Raw genomic sequence first — 20,131 nt, 5'->3', positions numbered from 1 at the left:
GCAAAAAACTTAGTATAACAATATAAACACAAGTAAAAAAAAAATGATGTAACCAATAATTATGATAACATATGTCTGTCTGACAGACAGACATCAACTCCGACAATCAGCTCTGGAAATCATCACAGTTTTTAACTTTCCTTCTAATACAAGAGACTACTATAACTGAATATTGTACTCTCTCTTTTTTACTGTTTTTTATTAATTCTTGTATTTGATTAAACATGTTTATGAACTTTTATCAATGATATTAAATTTCATATGTTATCATAATTATTGGTTACATCATTTTCTTTTACTTGTGTTTATATTGTTATACTAAGTTTTTTGACAGTTATCTACATTGTTTTTGCCTGGATACTATATTCTAACGTAACACCATTCATGACCACCCTCCCTTTTACAAACTAGTGCGATGAAGCACCATAAACGTTGTCTTATTCACATTGATAATAAGACCATGGTCCTTGCAGAACACCTCAAAACGCACAATTGCCTTCTGGAGTCCTTGCTGCCTTTTAGAAATTAAGTGGGTGTCGTCTGCAAACATTAGCAGAGGAATACTCCTGCCATCAAGCTTAGCGGCATCAGTAAGATGGTTCTTAATATACTGAATCACCCTATTGATGTACAAGAGAAAAAGTGTTGGTGCTAGTACACACCCCTATCGAACCCCTCAAGCGATGTTACTTTCCCTTGCTGTCCCCACCGGACTTGGGCAAACCTTGCATCATGGAGTTTGATTAGAAAAGCCAGTACGTCGAGAGGCATACTCTGTTCGGCAAGAACGCTCTACAACTTGGCATGCAGCACTAGGTTGAATGCCCACTTAAGGTCGACAAATGAGGCGTAAAGCATGCCACCTGCCAGTAAATTAAAACAAATCTAAAAACCTGATTGATAATGCTCGTGTGTGAGCGCAACCCCGCCTGTAGAGGAGACAGAATATCCTGCTCCTCAATCCAGCCTTGGATTCTGCTGAGCACGAGCCTGGCGATCACATTCTGAATGCAATCAATTAGGCTTATGGGCCTATAATTTCCAGGATCAGAACGATCCCCCTTTTTGAAATTTGGGATGATCTCAGCACCCTTCCAAGTATCAGGTATGGGGTAGCCTTTAGCAATAGCATTGGCCAGGGACTGAATGTATGCCACCCACATTTCCTTGTCATGTAAGGACAAGTCTGCTGGTAAACAGTCCAACCCGGGTGCTCTACCCCTCGGGACCGTGTCTCTGCTGGCATGATACAACTCAATCCAGTGCTGCTCATCCCAGTCCCTTTTAGCATCATGTTGCACTTTCTTATACTCCACCAAAGACTTTTCAATCTTGTCCCTGTTTTTGGTTCTTATCACCCTTGCCAATGCTTTGTGAGCCTCCCTGCATGATTTCCCATACCATGTGTTCGCCCTGGAATTAGGCCTATTCTTGGGATTTTGTACATTGGTTATAAAAAAGCCCTCAAGCTTGTTAAAACATTCAGTATGGATAGAAATAACTTTAGACACCATAGCCTGCTGTGTGACACAGTTTTGGAGTAAGTATGGGCGAAATTTGCGAATTCGCGCTCCTGAATTTGCGCGAAATCGAATTCACAATCCGCAAAATCCTCAAATTCGTGCAAATTTGCGGATTTTTGTTGTTTTGCGTGTTCGTGAGGGTTTTTGCGCGTTCGCTGGGTTTTTTGCGTGATCGCAGAGCTTTTGGTGTGCTTGCGGGCCGCTTGCATGGCGAAGTTACCCATGCGGTCGTGTATGGGCACAGCACCCTCTGGTTCACCACTGCCGCCCTCTGGTTCATCACTACCGCCCTTTGGTTCACCACTGCCACCTTCTGGTTCAACCCTGCCACCCTGTGGTACACCACTGCCACCCTCTGGTTCACCACTGCCACCCTCTGGTTCAGCACTGCCACTCTCTGGGTCACCCCTGCCACCTTCTGGTTCAGCACTGTCAACCTCTGGTTCACCATTGCCACCCTCTGGTTCACAACTGCCACCATCTGGATCATCACAGGACCTCTGGTTCACGACTGCCACCCTCTGGTTAACCACTGTCACCCTTTGGTTCAGCACTGCCACCCTCTGGTTCACCACTGCCACCCTCTGGTTCACCACTGCCACCCTCTGGTTCATCACAGCACCCTCTGGTTCACCCCAGCCACCCTCTGGTACAGAACTGTCACCCTCTGGTTCACCACTGCCACCCTCTGGTTCATGACTGCCACCCTATGGTTCATCACAGCACCTCTGGTTTACCCCTGCCATCCTCCGGTACAGCACTGTCACCCTCTGGTTCACCACTGCCACCCTCTGGTTCACGACTGCCACCCTCTGGTTCATCACAGCACCTCTGGTTTACCACTGCCACCCTCTGGTTAACCACTGTCACCCTCTGGTTCAGCACTGCCACCCTCTGGTTAGCCACTGCCACCCTCAGGTTCACCCCTGCCACCCTCTGGTTCACCACTGCCACCCTCTGGTTCATCACAGCACCCTCTGGTTCACCCCTGCCACCCTCTGGTACAGCACTGTCACCCTCTGGTTCACCAATGCCACCCTCTGGTTCACGACTGCCACCCTCTGGTTCATCACAGCACGTCTGGTTCACCACTGCCACCCTCTGGTTAACCACTGTCACCCTCTGGTTCAGCACTGCCACCTCTGGTTCACCCCTGCCACCCTCTGGTTCAGCACTGCCATCCTCTGGTTCAGCACTGTCACCCTCTGGTTCACCCCTGCCACCCTCTGGTTCATCACTGTCACCCTCTGGTTCACCCATGCCACCCTCCCGTTCATCACTGCCACCTCTGGTTCACCCCTGCCACCCTCTGGTTCAGCACTGCCATCCTCTGGTTCAGCACTGTCACCCTCTGGTTCACCCCTGCCACCCTCTGGTTCACCAATGCCACCCTCTGGTTCACGACTGCCACCCTCTGGTTCATCACAGCACGTCTGGTTCACCACTGCCACCCTCTGGTTAACCACTGTCACCCTCGGGTTCAGCACTGCCACCTCTGGTTCACCCATGCCACCCTCTGGTTCAGCACTGCCATCCTCTGGTTCAGCACTGTCACCCTCTGGTTCACCCATGCCACCCTCCCGTTCATCACTGCCACCTCTGGTTCACCACTGTCACCCTTTGGTTCAGCACTGCCACCCTCTGGTTCACCACTGCCACCCTCTGGTTCACCCCTGCCACCCTCCGGTTCACCACTGCCACCCTCTGGTTCATCACAGCACCCTCTGGTTCACCCCAGCCACCCTCTGGTACAGAACTGTCACCCTCTGGTTCACCACTGCCACCCTCTGGTTCATGACTGCCACCCTATGGTTCATCACAGCACCTCTGGTTCACCCCTGCCATCCTCCGGTACAGCACTGTCACCCTCTGGTTCACCACTGCCACCCTCTGGTTCACGACTGCCACCCTCTGGTTCATCACAGCACCTCTGGTTTACCACTGCCACCCTCTGGTTAACCACTGTCACCCTCTGGTTCAGCACTGCCACCCTCTGGTTAGCCACTGCCACCCTCAGGTTCACCCCTGCCACCCTCTGGTTCACCACTGCCACCCTCTGGTTCATCACAGCACCCTCTGGTTCACCCCTGCCACCCTCTGGTACAGCACTGTCACCCTCTGGTTCACCAATGCCACCCTCTGGTTCACGACTGCCACCCTCTGGTTCATCACAGCACGTCTGGTTCACCACTGCCACCCTCTGGTTAACCACTGTCACCCTCTGGTTCAGCACTGCCACCCTCTGGTTCACCACTACGACTCTCTGGTTCACCACTGCCACCCTCTGGTTCACCCATGCCACCCTCCGGTTCATCACTGCCACCTCTGGTTCACCCCTGCCACCCTCTGGTTCAGCACTGCCATCCTCTGGTTCAGCACTGTCACCCTCTGGTTCACCCCTGCCACCCTCTGGTTCATCACTGTCACCCTCTGGTTCATCACTGCCACCCTCTGGTTCACCATCCCCACCCTCTACCGAGACCTTTTGTGATGCAGCAGCAGCACAAAAGATGCGCTATTTTGCTGGTTATTAACCACGTGACGCTTCTGAGAGATGTGTCACGTTGTAAAGCCCTGCGCCATCAGGAGCCGTTCTGCCGCAGGGGAGGGCGTTCCTGGCAGGAACGTCTCCTAAAAGTGGCTGAGGGAAATCTACAAGAATTCACTCAGTCACTTTTAGGCCAATGCTGCGTTAAAACCCTGCGCCTGCTTCAAGCAGGCGCAAGGCTTGATGCATCGTTGGGAAAATAGGGCCCCCCAGAGCATTGCTGGAGCTGCAGCTCCAGAAATGCACTGCTTTTACGGCACAGATGCGTGACGCATCTGTGCCGTTTTTGTCACATGGTGCGCCGCATTGTAAATGCGGCACACAATAACTGGCGCTTTCCTCAGGATGCACCAGTTATTGTAAATCTGCCCCTATACATTTAGCCAACGAGGGAGCACTTACTGATTAGACAGTAGAAAGTACTCCAGTTGAGTAGAGGTATTGCACAAAAAGGTGGCATCTTCGTGGACAAACAGGCTGGGCGGAATTCATTCTGCCCCCTGTTAGATTCGTTTTTTGTGCCCTTCTGCCCTGTGTTTGACTCGTTTTTCCCTTGTTTTTCTGCCCTTCTGCCCCCAGTTAGACTCGTTTTTTGTGCCCTTCTGCCCTCTGTTAGACTAATTTTTCCCTTGTTTTTCTGCCCTTCTGCCCTCTGTTAGACTCGTTTTTTGTGCCCTTCTGCCCTCTGTTATTCCCTTGTTTTTGTGCCCTTCTGCCCTCTGTTAAACTCGTTTTTTGTGCCGTTCTGCCCTCTGTTAGACTCGTTTTTGTGCATTTCTGCCCAGTTAGACTAGTTTTTTGTGCCCTTCTGCCCTCTGTTAGACTCATTTTTCCCTTGTTTTTCTGCCCTTCTGTCCTTTGTTAGACTGTTTTTTTGTGCCCTTCTGCCATCTGTTAGACTTGTTTTTCCCTTGTTTTTCTGCCCTTCTGCCCTTTGTTAGACTGCTTTTTGTGCCTGTGAGCCCTCTGCATTACCAAATCCTCAGTCAGCGCTACCCCAGCATCACTCAGCACCACCACATTATCACTCAGCACACCACACTATCACTCAGCACCACCATAGCACCACTCAGCGCCACCACAGCATCACTCAGCGCCACCACAGCATCACTCAGTGCCACCACATTATCACTCAGCACCACCACAGCATCACTCAGCGCCACCACAGCATCACTCAGCACCACCACAGCATCACTTAGCACCACCACATTTTCACTCAGCACCACCACAGCACCACTCATCACCACCACATCACCACTCAGTGCCACCCCAGCATCAATCTCTGCAACCATTCAACAACAACTGGTTCAAATATGTTCTCTCAATGTTTCAAACTTTACTACAAATGTCACAAGAAGATGTTAATATTTCACTTCTGTTCTTGGATTTTCGGCACAATAAAATACACTGAACATAATCTTCACAAAAGGTATTTACAAAAGTTTAAGCTATTGCCATTATAAATTAAAATCACTTTTATGTAAGTATTAATTATTTAAAAACATTAAAAGCCATTGTAATTTGTAATATCAATACAGCTAAGTCACGTAAATACAAAACATGTTGCATTACAAATGCTATAGATGTCATATTTGCGAAAGTTATAACTATTGGCATTGTAAATGACAAAGCTATTAATTTAACTATTTTCAAAACCGACACATAAATAAAAAAAAATTGTCATTTCAAGACCAATAGCTCAAACTTTCCTAATGCGAGACCTATTGCATTGCAAATGCTTGTTTTTATATCTGTCAGTGCTTCCTGTTGAGGTTTAATTTTCGTCACAGGCGCCTCATTGCCTACTTGTAACTATTCTTGACCCTGCTTCAAGGGTCAGAGCATGGTCAGAGAATTGTTGCAAGTGGGCAACGAGGCGACAGGAAGCACTTACAGGCTTACAGCAGCAGGTGCCCAAATTGAAGTTAATTTCTTTGTAACCCTTTTGTAAAAGGTTACAAAAAATTAGCTTCAACTTTTGCACCTGCTGCTGTATCCCTGTAAGTGCTTGGCTGAAAATTCGTCCCCGCTGATTCGCGGATGTTACCGCGATTTCGCGAGATCCGCGAGCCGAATGAATTTTCAGCCCATGCTTATTTCGGAGGTGTACTGTAGCCTCTATGGCCGACTCGCTCAGCGCAGCTAAGTGGTCCTCTTTATGCAGGCCTTCTGACCATTTCACTATCCTTGTATCGTTGCTGAGGTGTATGTCAATACACACTGAGCAAGTTTCTAGAGGCTGACTTCCTAGCATATAAAGAGACAATACAAGCGGATTGTGGTCGCTTTCCACCCTTTCCAATACGACCATGTCCTTAATAAAAGACCAGCATTCCATATTAAAAAGTATGTAGTTTATGCGACTACTATGTAATCCGTTATTGAATGTGGGGACACCCTGCTTGTCAGATTCTGTTCTCCCATTCACTGCCCTTAACCCCTGTTCCAGGCATAGTACTTTAAGCTGCAATGCGGCCTCTGTCCACTTCTTAATGGGGGTATGGACAGTTGCGGGATATCCCAGGGACGAGATCTATGTCGTTACTATCAAGCAATTCAAAGCATCAATTAAAATTTCCAGCTACTAGGATGTTCCCCTTTCCATTATAATGTTCAAGATACAGATCTAACAGGGCAATTGTGTCCAAAGCTTTATCCCCAGGCTTCCCCCTTGCGTAGATGTTAAAGATGATAAGGTTATCAGACTCCAGCATTTGGATTTTAATTATTAAAATGTCACTACTCTCGGAGTCCATCTGTTTAACTTTGTACCTATCATCCTGTCTCACCCAAGTAGTTAAACCCCCATGGGTCAAGCCCGCTGGGGGCAGCAGGCTTGAAAAAAATTAAATAGCCTTGTCTATACTCCGGGCCACTAGCCATGTTTCCTGAAGTATTATAACATCATTTTTATCTATAAATGTGAGCTAATCAAGTGATATTAATTTACTCTTTAACCCTGCCATGTTCCATGAGACCAAAGACAATGGTTTGCAACCAGGACTTAGATTGCTGCATTGGTAATGCTCATTAGCACCAGGGATAAGACTAGGAACAGTTATGCCCAGCACAGGACAATCAACAGACTTTGAGACATTATTTGTGCTATTTTCCACCCCTACGTGATCTTCCCAATTATTGATGCCATTAGGTGCATCAGTTGTTGTTAACAACGTGCCCCCTTCGCTCCCTTTATTCATTGTAATTTTATTCTCACTACATCCCTGGGTTGTACTTTCCCCATATATGTTGAGGTCTATTTTTGGAAGCAGTCAATTGTTTTTTTCCAATGTGCTAAGCACCTCAAACCTATTGATGGTCTGGCTGAGCGATTAATGGGTCCTGGCAGGTTCCAGGTTGTCCTCGTCCTTACAACCCTGGGGTGTATACTAGATTGGTAAAAGCGTCCCAGCGGGAGAACACTGATAGCCTCTGTACTAATCACAGGGGGGGCTGCCCGTTCTAGGATACAACAAACCATGTTCGGAGACCTGAAGCTTAGGACTACGCAGTCCCCATTACAAACCTTTTTCAGACTGACCTACCCAAGCAACCCTTCTCACCATCTTAAACTCACTAAAGAGATGGTTCCTATGCCCTGTCTTAGTGTTCAAGAAGTGGAGGGCATTATTCTTAAGTGCATACCAATGCTCCTCTTCTTGAGGTTGGAGTTTCAGAATATTTGCTGAAATAATGGTCTATGGGGTCGCCTCGGGTGGAAGATGTAAGGAGACTGCTACAGGCATTGCACCTCCCAAAACCTGTGGTCTTCCTACTGGGCACATTGACCCTTCCTTGCCACTCGATACGTGTGATATAAAGGGATTCAGAGGAATTACCATGGAAGTTGAGGGGCGGGCTGTGTCAGAACGTGATGATCTAGATAGATTTCTAGTCTCGCTGGCAGCTGAATTTTCTACTTGTCTGTTCCCAGGGTTAACAAGTTAATCCTTTGATATGTGCTGCTCAATATTGCTCCCTCTTTTTAATTGCTTCTAATTTTAACATTAAGGGATTGATCAGAGCTAAAAGCTTTTCTTCCAACTGTTTAATAAAGTCAGATTGTACCCCTTGGAGATCAGGGTGACCAATCGCAATAGCAGGTGGATTGGTGCTGACCTCAGCCCCCTTAGTGTTATCAAAATCTGTGGGTATGACTGTAGACCCTCTCGTCCCATGACCTACATTCCTGCTCTTTGCCTGCTTTGAAATCAGATGACTAGCTTTGGGGGTGCTACGTGCTTTCCTTTTTCTAGACTGGTCATTACCTTTAAGGACTTGTGTTGACATTTGGTGCCTGGTACGGATATTTGGCGGGGAGGGTGAAGTTGGGCAAGACAAATTAACCATTTGGGAAGAATCGGGGGTCCCCTGCTCTGGACTAGCTGAGATCCTGAGAGAGGTTTGGGGGCTCGTTGCCACAGTGACAGAAGACTCTGGCACTGGAACTTGCTTAATGAATGGATTTAGTGGATCTAGGGAGAACCTCCGTTCTGTGAGCTCAATCTCGTGTATTAACACGGATTCAGCCTGCAAAAGGAAGGCATCTAGAGTCCAAACCACTCCTTCCCCTGTCCCACACTTACGTGGAGTTTTACTCATGTCCTCACATGAAGCTAAATCAGAATCAATTTAGAGAATTAACATTAATGACAGCTTGCTCTTTCTCCTTTCAGCACAAAAGAATACCCCCTTCAGTCCAAAGTCAAAGTCAATTGCACAGGCTTTCTTAAATTCTGGCGAAGATGTTGGAGGGGTAGACCAGCCCAGCCTCTTACAGATGCTGACGCGCGCGGACGGGCCCGTCCTTGGCCTGGGCTTCACACGGGCGCGGCCTGGCCCACGGCCCGCGCAGTGGGTGCCCTGGCCCCATTCAAATGCGCCTCCTGGCGCGCTGGTGGGGTCTGGGGGATGTAGTCGTCTCCCGGCGTCTGCGTCAGCTCAGCTCGCTCTCCCTTCACTCCCTGGATCCTTGCACTGCTGGCCATGGGCAATAGAGACACCTTGGGACAACAAGACAGCAAGTAGGATTTTGGAAAATGTGCTCCTGTTCTCAAATGCCCACTCCTCCAGCCTACTTATCAGCAGTCTGCCCATTGACTTTGCTGTGCTGTTGAATAGAGAGATTGGTTGGTAGTTAGCCAGATATGCGCCGCTGCCCTCCTTATGGATTGGGACTAGCTGGCTTTAGCTATGGCATTCACTGCTATTGTGAGGACCGGTACCCAGAGAGGTGTATTAGTTGTAAAGACATCCATCTGGCCTGGGTGCCTTCAGCACTGGTCATTGATTTAAAGCTAGTTCTACTTCATCTATGGAGAACTCCAGTGCTGGTCCACGAATATGGCTAAGGTAGCTCTAGCATTTTGGGTGTTTGATACTGGAAGAGTTTGGGGAAATGGCTTATCCACATGGCCTCATCGATGTGAAGGTCCAGTGATGGCCAACTCTCTTCCTGGAAAAGAGGCATTATTAATTATTTTCCAGGAAGATTTGCTGTCTTTGAAAATGGAAGCTGATCTCAGATGATTTTAGCAGGCTATCACATTTTTTCTTTCCTGCCTTGCACATTTATAAGCAGACCTGAGGCTTCTGATAACATTTTGATCTCTAGGTTGCAATTTGAGTACTTTTTGAAGATCTGCTAATACTTGTGAGCAATTTTTCCCAAACCACCTTTGTTGTGAGGGTGTTTTTTGGGAAATTTGACAAGTAAGGCGCTCCTTTATTGAAGTTACAATACTGCTAAATGTTTCCATGGTTTGGTTAACCTTGGAAGGTAAATTTAAACAAGGGCATATTTCCTTATATGAGGAGGACACTTTTTTTGGTAACAATTTTGTGGGGTCAATGTTCTCCCATTTTAAAGTGTAGCCGTTTTCCATGGCTAGTGTTGGTTTGCATAAGCAATTGGTGCCCAGTCTTTTGGGTGAGTGCCAGCTAAATGTAAAAGTGTTATGAACACGGGGGTATACCCAAATAAGTCGCTAGGACCTGGGTGAGTTAACGATGCAAACAAAGTGGTCCCAGAAAAGGAGAAAAACAATATAGAGTAATGACAATCGATTATACACTGAATTCAAAGAAAACTAGCAACATTGTTTTTAATCACAACCAGCCAATGCAATACATTGCAATTAGTTCATAAAATGCACAAATATATACACACACTTGGTGCCCCTAAGGGAAGGGAAAGGTCAGGGTGGTGATGGACAGTGTAGGGAAACTAAATACGTGACAAATTAATAGTCAGTTTAAACCTTAATATATAAAAACGGCAAGTGGCCAGTTAATCACAAATAAATCAAGACAATCTCATGCTTTGATGGAAAAAGCGGAATGACAATTAACAGAAGCTGAGGGGAGAGAAGGTGTGTCGACGTTTCAACCCAAAATCGGTGCAGGTGCTCGCTAAGACCTTGCTAGAGGGTCTTCATCAGGACGGTAGAAAAACCCGGTGTGGCAGACAATCAATGGGTCGCCTTATATCCGACTAGATTGTGGAAGCACAACTGCTTAGAGGACAATGGACATCAGGGGAAAGCAAGAAAGTTAGTGAAGTCAAAGAGTGACTAGGGAATGGTACTTCTGAAAGGAGGTGGCAAAACAGTCAGGTGTGGAGCAAGCTTCTCAAAATCTGTTGACTGTGCCAGTGGATGAAAAATCTGGTGAAGATAGAAAGGATCCCGAATGCTGGTCCGGTCCGTTGACCGTTCGTGGAATCTTAATTTAAAAGTCTCACGTAGTCTCAGCCGAGGGTCGGAGAGAAGGTGCTGGTCAGGGAAGCAGCCGGGTCAATACGGATCCTTCGTGACTGAAAACCTTCTCGTCAAACACGGGGGGTCGGAACAGGATGCCTACTTGGTATGCAAAAGTCTGCAGCTAAATGTAAAATGCAGAAAGGAGTAATCACTGAATTCAGACGGTGTGACCTCAAAGTTCTCAACTTTTCTGCATGAGGACATAGGGAACAAAATGAAATCGATACTTGAGGACCCCCCTGCCCAATGAAACATTGCCGCCATTTGTCCTGTGATAGAGCAGTTTGGATTAACAATTTCCAAGTGCCAAGCCATCAGTAAGTTATTTAGGGTGTTGCTGTAGTTATGATGGTTGAAATGAGTCCGGGGATGACCCTTATCATCAATAACCCACATATGTTAGGGTAAGTGTGATTACAAGTGTGAGAGTTAAAATCTCCGACCCATATACTAAATGGCCATCTGGTATAACTAGAAAGCAATCCCTCCATTGTGTGTCCCAGTTCTTCTACAACTTCTGCTGGATTTATGAAGTTATTGTTGTAGAATTGTATTGATACAGGATGTTTCTGTCCCCTCACTACTATGATGTGAAAATAATTTGAGCTGTTAACAAATACTATTTTGTCAAACACAAGTGTGTTGCCAATGAGTGTTATTAGACCCCTTTGGCTCTACCTTTGATAGAAGGGATGGCTTGCGTAAAAAAGAGCGATAGCAATTTAGGAAAAAAGGTTTCTGTGCCCATGTCTCTTGCAAACAAATTATGCTGATGTCACTCAGCTCTGATTCCCTCACCGAGGAGTCTTTTTTCTTTAAAGCCAGCTATATTCAATAAGATGAGTGAATAGCTCCTTCTAGGGGCAGATGATGGTGGGGATAGTGGGTCGTGTAAGGCCAATAAGATAGTAGGCAAGCCACTCATCCTGGTGGCTCCTCCTGTCACAAATTGTTTTCCCTCAGCCTCAGACTCTTAAATGCTGGGTGGGGATAGTGGATTAAGGAGGGAGCAGAGTCACTCACAGGTGTCCAAATCCTCAAGTGCAGCATATCTTTTTCCAAACAATGGGTTGTGCTCAAATAGCTGGGGAGTGCAGGTTGGGTTATTAGCTGCCAGGGGTACCACATTATTAGTCATGATTTTGAGTTGAGGTAATGGTTTGCAGAAGAAACCCAGCGGGACTGTGAAGATCTGGGAATGTATGGTTGGAGCTGATGGTAATTGACATAGTAGGTACCTCACCAGTTTGTCGAAATTAAGAACAATGCAAGGTAGAGTCACAATAGGGCCAGGGTCCAAAAGCTCAGGTGTGAGAGAGTCCATGGAGGAATCAGTGCATTTTGACCTGTAGTACAAATTAGGCTCTATTTTCTGCCTTATAGCTAGCAATGAGTCGCAGATCTTACCTATTTTCTCTGCAAAGTAGTGAATGAGTTTGTCAGCAAGTTCATGAGAAAGCACAGTGGTTGATCCTGCAAGCAACCATTCAATCTTAGAAGCTTCCTTAGTGGTGTTCTCTGCAGCTGTAACCTGCTGGGAGCAAAATTCAGCTTTTGCAGATGCTATGAGGTTCTTTTGATATTTAAACAGGTCCTGTTTTAAATTAAAACTTAAGACTTAAGACTTAAAAGGATAGTCAGTGCACCATATCCCTTCCTAAATTCCTACACCTTTTGCGGGCCACAGAGAGTTCAGTGGTGTACCAAGCTTTAATCTGTATGGCTCTTTTTGAACTGACTTTTTTAAGTGCTGAACCACATCCAGTTAAGTTTCATTCTAGAGAGAATAGTGATTATAGCTGTTGTCTAAGGAATCAAAGTTCAATTGATTCTTGACCTCCGCCAGGTAGTTTATGAGCTTTGGACTAGAAATGTTTCTCCAAAGTCCATTAAATCAAGGTGCCATATAGCTAGTTAAGCCCTGAGAACAGTCAGATTTTTATATTCAAAACAACAATATAGGCATTGACCAGGCCTGAGGTAGTTTTTCATTTTTATGAACCACAAACCATAAACTAAATCCAATGTGTGGCTCTTGTGGTGCTCAGGGTCTCAGGGACTCTGTACATTCTGGAAGAGATCCATGTACGATATGCATTTAATGAAAGTGAAAATGGAATTAAAGGATGAGTATGTTTCAATCCACAGTATAAAGTCCCCCATCATCAACAAATTAGACTGAGAAAAAACTATTTTTTATTGCACATGCTTTGGAAAATATGTCATAAATTTTCTCGTTTTGAGGCCTTCAGTGTCTTCCCTTTCCAACCCTTGCAACCTGCAAGAAAAGCTGAGTTACTTTTCTGCCTGATTTGCTTTCTGGCATGAAAACTGTAGCTTGCCTAGGCCCATTGATTGTAAAGTGCAAAAATATACTGTACCTGTCTGCCTCACTGGTGCTTTAAGCAAAACACACAAGATAATGGACGTAATGTTGCACAATAGCAAAACATTCACCCCCAGTCACAGATCTTGGTTTAATCCATTGTTATTTTGCTCACCAAGCCACCTCAGTTCAGACATGGCCATATGCAAATCAGTGTTGACCCTGTGCCTCATGGGAACAGTCCAGCCCGAACTGCCAAGCCATGTCTTCCCTGGACCGGAATCAAGCATCCTAGGACCGTTTTCTGGCTATCAGCCGTCTTCAGCCAGGATAGCTTGACTCCAGTGGCGTAGTGAGCACGGGGCCCATGTCTGGGCATACACTTCCCACATAGGGTGCAAATCAAAACTCACAAGATGATGGACAGAATGTTTCACAATGGCAAAACATTCACCCCCAGTCACAGATCTGGGTTTAATCCATTGTTATTTTGCTCACCAAGGCACCCCAGTTCAAACATGGCCATATGCAAATCAGTCTTGACCCTGTGCCTCATGGGAACAGTCCAGCCCGAACTGCCAAGCAAAGTCTTCCCTGGACCGGAATCAAGTATCCAAGGGCCCGTTTCTGGCCATAATTCTTCTTCAGCCAGGATAGCTTGACTCCAGTGGCGTAGTCTGCACAAGACCCATGTCTGGGCATACCCTTCCCACATGGGGTGAACAGCAAAACACACAAGATGATGGACAGAATGTTGCACAATGGCAAAGCATTCACCCCCAGTCACAGATCTGGGTTGAAATAAAAACATTAATCTGTCATTTGTGCCAATGCCTTTGTTGGTTTTAGATCTGCCTTATTATGCAAAACTTTAGGCGTTACAAACCTTAAGGGGTTATATACAATATCATGTTTCATATAATCATGTTTAATGTTTCTAATTGTGCCCATGCAAAACAACCATTCAATGTCATTATCATTCAAAAGTCTTTTTGACAGCTTTAAAATACCTTTAATTGATTTCTTGTATCTTACATTTACTTTTTTTAGGATGATATTGATAAAGGAAAAAAATACATCTTTGGCTGTTCCTAGTTTTATTTTCACTAACAAATACTGTACAGGCCAGGTGACAACCTAAGCGATAAACCTGCTATTTTAGGAGAGTAACTTTTTCTTCAGATAGATCATATTTCTGAACTTAAACAGCACTCACAGTAAGGTAGAAAGGCTAAATGGCAAGATCGAAAATCCACAGCTCCAACACATTTACATATAGAGGCTGCTCCAACACAGACCACAGACTCCATTCTGTTCTGTTGCCCATGTTGTCAGTGTAGCACAATGGGAAGGTGTCAGTAACTGTGGCAGCCTACAACTGTTAAGGACTGATGGGAGGACCCACGAACAGTAGTGTATACCCAGGAGGAAATAATGGCAGATCTGAACCTAAGATTAGAAGCACATGATTTCCAGAATCACATCCTGTATAGTTACAAAGTCAACTTCTGTGTTGGGCCTGGATGGTAGTTCTGAGTTTTTTTGTGAAGTCAAAGTAATGCATGTGGGTCATGGTATGCTGAAGATGTTCTGTGGCCTTGGTAGGGAATCCTACCTCCATCAGTCAGTCATCCAGATGGAGAAACACACAGGCTCTTGACCATCACAGTGAAGCTACCAAGGAAACCAACACTAGGTAAAATGCCTAATCAATGGAATGAGAAACTGAGACCCAACAGCAAATGTCTGATCTCTTAGAAAGCCTGTGAGCAAAACAGAGCAGCAGATGAAAGTAGGCATCATGGAGATCTAGGGGTCTCAGTTAAATCCCCTCAATATAATGTCCACAAGAAAATAGCTCAGGGAAGGCATTTTGTACTTGTCCCCCCAAGTCGAAAATTGTTCTCAGAATTTCTTAGGAAGTAAGAAATAATGGGAGCAGAATTTGTACTTCTAAGGTGAACACTTTTGAGGACCCTTTCTTCATCAGATCAAGAAGCTCCACTTCCATAATTGGTGCGTGTGCGAAAAAGCACTTTCTTGCAGATGGAGGGCAATCAGGAGGGAGGGACTAGACGTGCAAGGCTTGGCCCTTGTGGATCAGCGCGATCACCAATGGTGTGTTGTAATTGGCTGATAAATAAAGACCATACCCCTGAGTGGAAGGTGGTGTTGTTGAGGGGAGAGGCAACAGAACCAGGGGAATTTGGCAGGACTAATGTTTTTTTCTAGTGATGGCGAAGCCCTGCTGGAAGGTTGTTTTGCTTCACTAGGCTTACCTGAAGGGTACAGGGATTGCTTCTGTATGACTTTGAAGTTATAGGCTAAAACTAGCTTGGCAAATCTGTGATGGTCTTTGGGTTCATTAATAAACAGAAACTGGCTGAGGGGTAGTCTTCAGATCCTAGACGCCACTTGAGGATGACCTGCGGGTCTGAGAAGAACTTCTGCTTTAACCATCTGCAATAGAATTTGGACGCTGGAAACTAAGAAGGAGACTTTTTATGTAGTTACTGTCAATAGCTGAGGAGTTTTGTTTGTGAAACACCCCAGCATTAAAAATATGAACTGATGCCAGCACACCCGTATATTCCCTTATATCATCATATCTAGATCAGAGGAAGTCAAGACTGATATCACATGGAGGCACCTAGTGGCACAGGAGAGCTGGTGCTAGAGAAAAAAAGTTTCTGCATCCAAACTGGCACATGCAGGAAATTCATAAGGTGAAGACTATGCAGGTAAATGGGCAAATCTTTGGAAGTGTGTTAAATTGTTCGGAAAATTAAACATTCACAAACACATTTACAGAGAAACATTGCATCAGTATGCCCTTTTCACACAATCAGCAATTATATGTGTCCATCTAATCCATCAACTTTGTAAATGTGTACTGCAGAATCTGTCACATAAGCCCAAATGAAGAAATGCATGCTGATGGTCATGATATCATTGTACATCAAAAGGAACTATTGTGCTGTCTTTAATCCCTTAACAGTTATATATTTTATATCAGTGGCAAGGGTAGAGAAGGTGAGATAGAAGGTATACAAGGGCCAAGAGTCATAACTGGCATTTGACACTGCAGCAGAGTGGTTTAATCCATGCAGAGTACGTTTTTAGTTGTGAATGCTTTTGTTTTGTTTTCTGCTCATTCTATCTTGGTAGGATTTGTGCCAGCTTTGAAGTGTGACTTGAACAATAAATCTTCCAGCCTTGTGTATTTTTGCAGAGGACATTTCCTAAACTGCTGTTTCTGGCTTGGTGCTCTTCTCTTAGTATGCATTTCCAAAGCTTCAGATTTTCAGCAGATGAAATAGCAAATACAGATAAAGTTTATAAGGATGCAACTACATTGTTATCATGTACAGTGTAATTTTAAAGATCCACAAGGTGGGCAATTCTTTTAAGGAGAATGCCTGGTTTAGGTGTGTGCATCATCTGTGGAATAGTGGCTTTACATGTCTATTAAGAAAATAATAAGAAAAGATTGGGGGGAGATGAGTCCCGTATTTCTAGGAGAACACATCAGATAAAACATTTGCAGAGAGTAGGCTGCAATGCTAGGAACTTTTCACTTCGGACGCTGGGCTCTTGGGAAACTTCAGCTGAAACAGTGATAGGTGCCACCACCTTTTTATGTGGGCCAGATTTCTAAACTACAGAGAGAGTCTGACATGCATGTTGATGCCACAGAAAACAGGCAATGATTGTGGCAATGATTGAGACATTCTTCTTGGCTTTATTTTAAGATCATGTTCTGTGCACTATTTGAAATTCAAAGGGTGGAGAGAATTCTATGCCCAGTAAATCATGGGGGATGAAAGCCATATACATTTTTACCATCTACATTTTCTGGGCCTCCATCAACTGTATATTATCCATCCTGTTCCTAACCTTTAAGTCGAATTGTTTGTACTGGGCTTTTGCAGTAATATATTTACTGCAATTTCACCATTTGTTGTAAAGTAAATTACGGTAAATGCACAAAAATAACTGAATGCGAGTTAAAAGTCTAAAAGTGGGGGGTTGGTGGTCTAGGAAGTAGAGGCGCCCTGCTGCTACTGCGTTTAGTGTGCTGGATGTCTGTAAGTACGGCGCCAAAAGGTAGGGGAAACACCTTATAACCCCTATGTGTGTGACAGAGAAATCCTGCACACAGTAATGAAGCAAAGTCCTGTACACACGTATAAGTGTGTACATGACTTTGGTTCATAACTGAATGCGAGTGTCTGTTATGAACACTGCTTTTTTGTAATTCCACGTAATCTTTCTGTCATTTTGCATAAATAGGCACAGACAAATTCTACAAACTTGGCACACTCGAAACACAGAAGTGAAGATGTGTTAAACTTTGTCAAATTAATACATTTTCTACTGGAGTACTCTTCCATTACAAATTCTATGCTAAACATCATACACACACCCTTGCACTGTGGTGCACAATGTGTGTGTGTGTGCTGACACAGGACACTCTAAAGTAAAGCAGCACAGAGGGAGCAACACAAAGCACTGTATCTTGGAAGATATGGCCCTCCTCAAATGTTGATGCAACTCATCAAGGACACTTTAATTCCAACCTGATCAAATATTTGCTCTTGTGGGAAAAGCTTAAACAATCAGGGCTACAGCAACCCCAGTTCACTCTGTCTTTAATAAGAAACCACTGAAAACAATACCTATGACCATTTGCTCTCTTTTTGGCCCAAGACAAACTTGATATAATGTGATACCTGTTCACTTACATTGATCTTCAGAGATAATTTTGAAATGTAATTAGGCATGCTCATCATGATTATCATATTACATATTACATATTGTTCATGGTTCTTTAACTAAATGGAATGATACTGTACTTCAGTTAGGTCTGTATATTATCCACTACCATAGGATGAGACTAGGCTGAAACCTTGAAGGGTCATGTCTAAGTGGCTGCACTTTGTCATTAATATTTGGCTGGAACCCTCAACTACAAGACACTGTTTGTGATGGTTATTCCTAGGCCAACCAGTAGACTCAAAATTACAAGACAACATGAACACAAAATCACCATCATCAACATCAGATTGAAATGATATTGTCATCTCATCTTTCCAAGCTTAGAGATTGCTTTCATCAATGCACAGGGGAAATGCTTTAATGATCACATTCATCTTAAGTCAATCCTGATCCTACAAGTGCCTATATGGATTCATCATACTGCAATTGGTGAAAATCACGAATCCCACACCCAAACCATCACCACTTACTGTGACATCGACATCATCTGGGTCGCATGTTATGAATTTGCGGGTGTACCTCATAATGGTACTTGTCTCATTTTCAGTCACAGAAAGGAGCCTGAAGTTCTGCATCGGATCCCGTATTGGCTTAACATGCCCAATCGCATAGTAGTCCTGAAATGGAACACAATTTGCTGATTATTCATCGTGCATAGATATCCCTTTCTTGGTTTTGAGTGTCAGTACAGATGCCTTTGCAAATACGTTTTTATTAGGTTGTTGGAGGTGGATGGAGTACATAATTGCATTACATAATGTTTAAGTGAGTGTAATTGGATTTTATTATGAAAGCTAATATCACTATTAAGAGATATGGAAAGGTATATTGTATGTTATGTTGTGTTTTCTAATGTTCTCTGTGCACACAACCCGATTTCCTACTTTGGTCAGCCAAGCTTATAATATTGCATGTTGGTAAATGACTGAAAAGATAGCTGTCAGTCAGAAAGAGTGGGCTGAGCCGAGAGGATGGTGCTTCTGGTGGAGTGTTCTAAGTAGCCTGTAACCTCATCAATATACCTACACCCTTTTAACCTATGGGGACAGGGTATGTTACTCCTGCTTACGAGGAAGGAATCTTCCACTATAACAGGAACCTATCAATGCAACCCAACATGACATGTTAAAGATATTTCTGTACACAAAATCTATTGCTAAGAAACTCAAGCAATATCACTATAATCTGTGAAACTCAGAATCATCACTAATTAACAATAAATAAAATAGGCAGATCCAATCATGTGTTGAACTGGAGAGCTGTCACCACCTTTTGTGGCAAAAAGTCATGGGGAAACATATATCATCCCACACCAATAAAACATCTCTGTTCGTAACATAGCAATATGTTTCCAAATTGCGCCGCACAGATACTGTGAAACAAAACATTCAAGATGGCTTTCTCTGCATATTAGAAGCATCATTGATTGTCTTGGTTTATTAGCAGGCTTTATGTGTTGACCTACCTAAGCTTGTTAAAATTCTTGGCCACAGCATGTATCTTTTGAAACATGTCTACTTTGGTCTGCTTGTCTTTACTCTCCAATCCAAGCAATCGCTGAGTTTAGGCTAATCCTCCTCCAAACTAACTATGATCACATGTATCACGAACATCTGCTGGAAAGGATATAACCCCACTTCCCACCATCTATCTCAGTAGTATGTAGACTTCATCCTGGGGTCCTTATCCTGAGGGAATTACCACACGGATAAGTACCACACATTTATTTTTATTATTACTTTACCATGATGCACTTTATTATGCGGGTAAGTATGTTTTGTTTTTTTAAATTGCATAAAAGCAATGTCTTTTAAGAAACAGGGATGTATGGGTTATGTGATGGGTAAGATTTCAGGGTGGTGTGGGTTTTATAGGGGTGTTTAGGGTGCAGGGGTGGATTAAGAAACAGGTTAGAAAGGTTTGTAAAGGGGTTTTAGTGTTCAGGGATGTCTAAGGGTAATGGATGTATAGGGTGTTTTGCATTCAAAGATGGGTTGTAGCAAAAGGAAGTGAGGGCTTTTTCAGTTTAAATTGCACACAGATGCAAAAGGTACTAAGGGTTTTTTGGGGTTAATTTGTGGGTAGAGATAAAGGGAGCTAAGAGATTTTTAACGTTAAGTTGACAAAAAAAGTAACAGTGAGGTAAGGGATTAAAAAAGCAGATGTATGAACATTTATGTCATTTTTTATGTAC

General features: G+C 44.2%; 1 protein-coding gene across 1 annotated transcript in view; it reads right to left on the bottom strand.

Annotated features, from left to right (window-relative positions):
* Positions 1–20,131, bottom strand: part of LOC147700821 (putative DBH-like monooxygenase protein 2) — a 151,174-nt gene that overhangs the window by 112,482 nt on the left and 18,561 nt on the right. The window contains exon 2 of the mRNA XM_086929740.1: positions 18,408–18,554. Coding sequence (XP_086785866.1) covers positions 18,408–18,554 — 147 coding nt within the window. The remainder of the gene's footprint in view (positions 1–18,407; positions 18,555–20,131) is intronic.

This window comes from Lissotriton vulgaris, chromosome 7 (assembly GCF_964263255.1).
Source record: "Lissotriton vulgaris chromosome 7, aLisVul1.2, whole genome shotgun sequence".
NCBI lineage: Eukaryota > Metazoa > Chordata > Amphibia > Caudata > Salamandridae > Lissotriton > Lissotriton vulgaris.
This window is presented reverse-complemented; position numbering and strand designations above follow the sequence as displayed.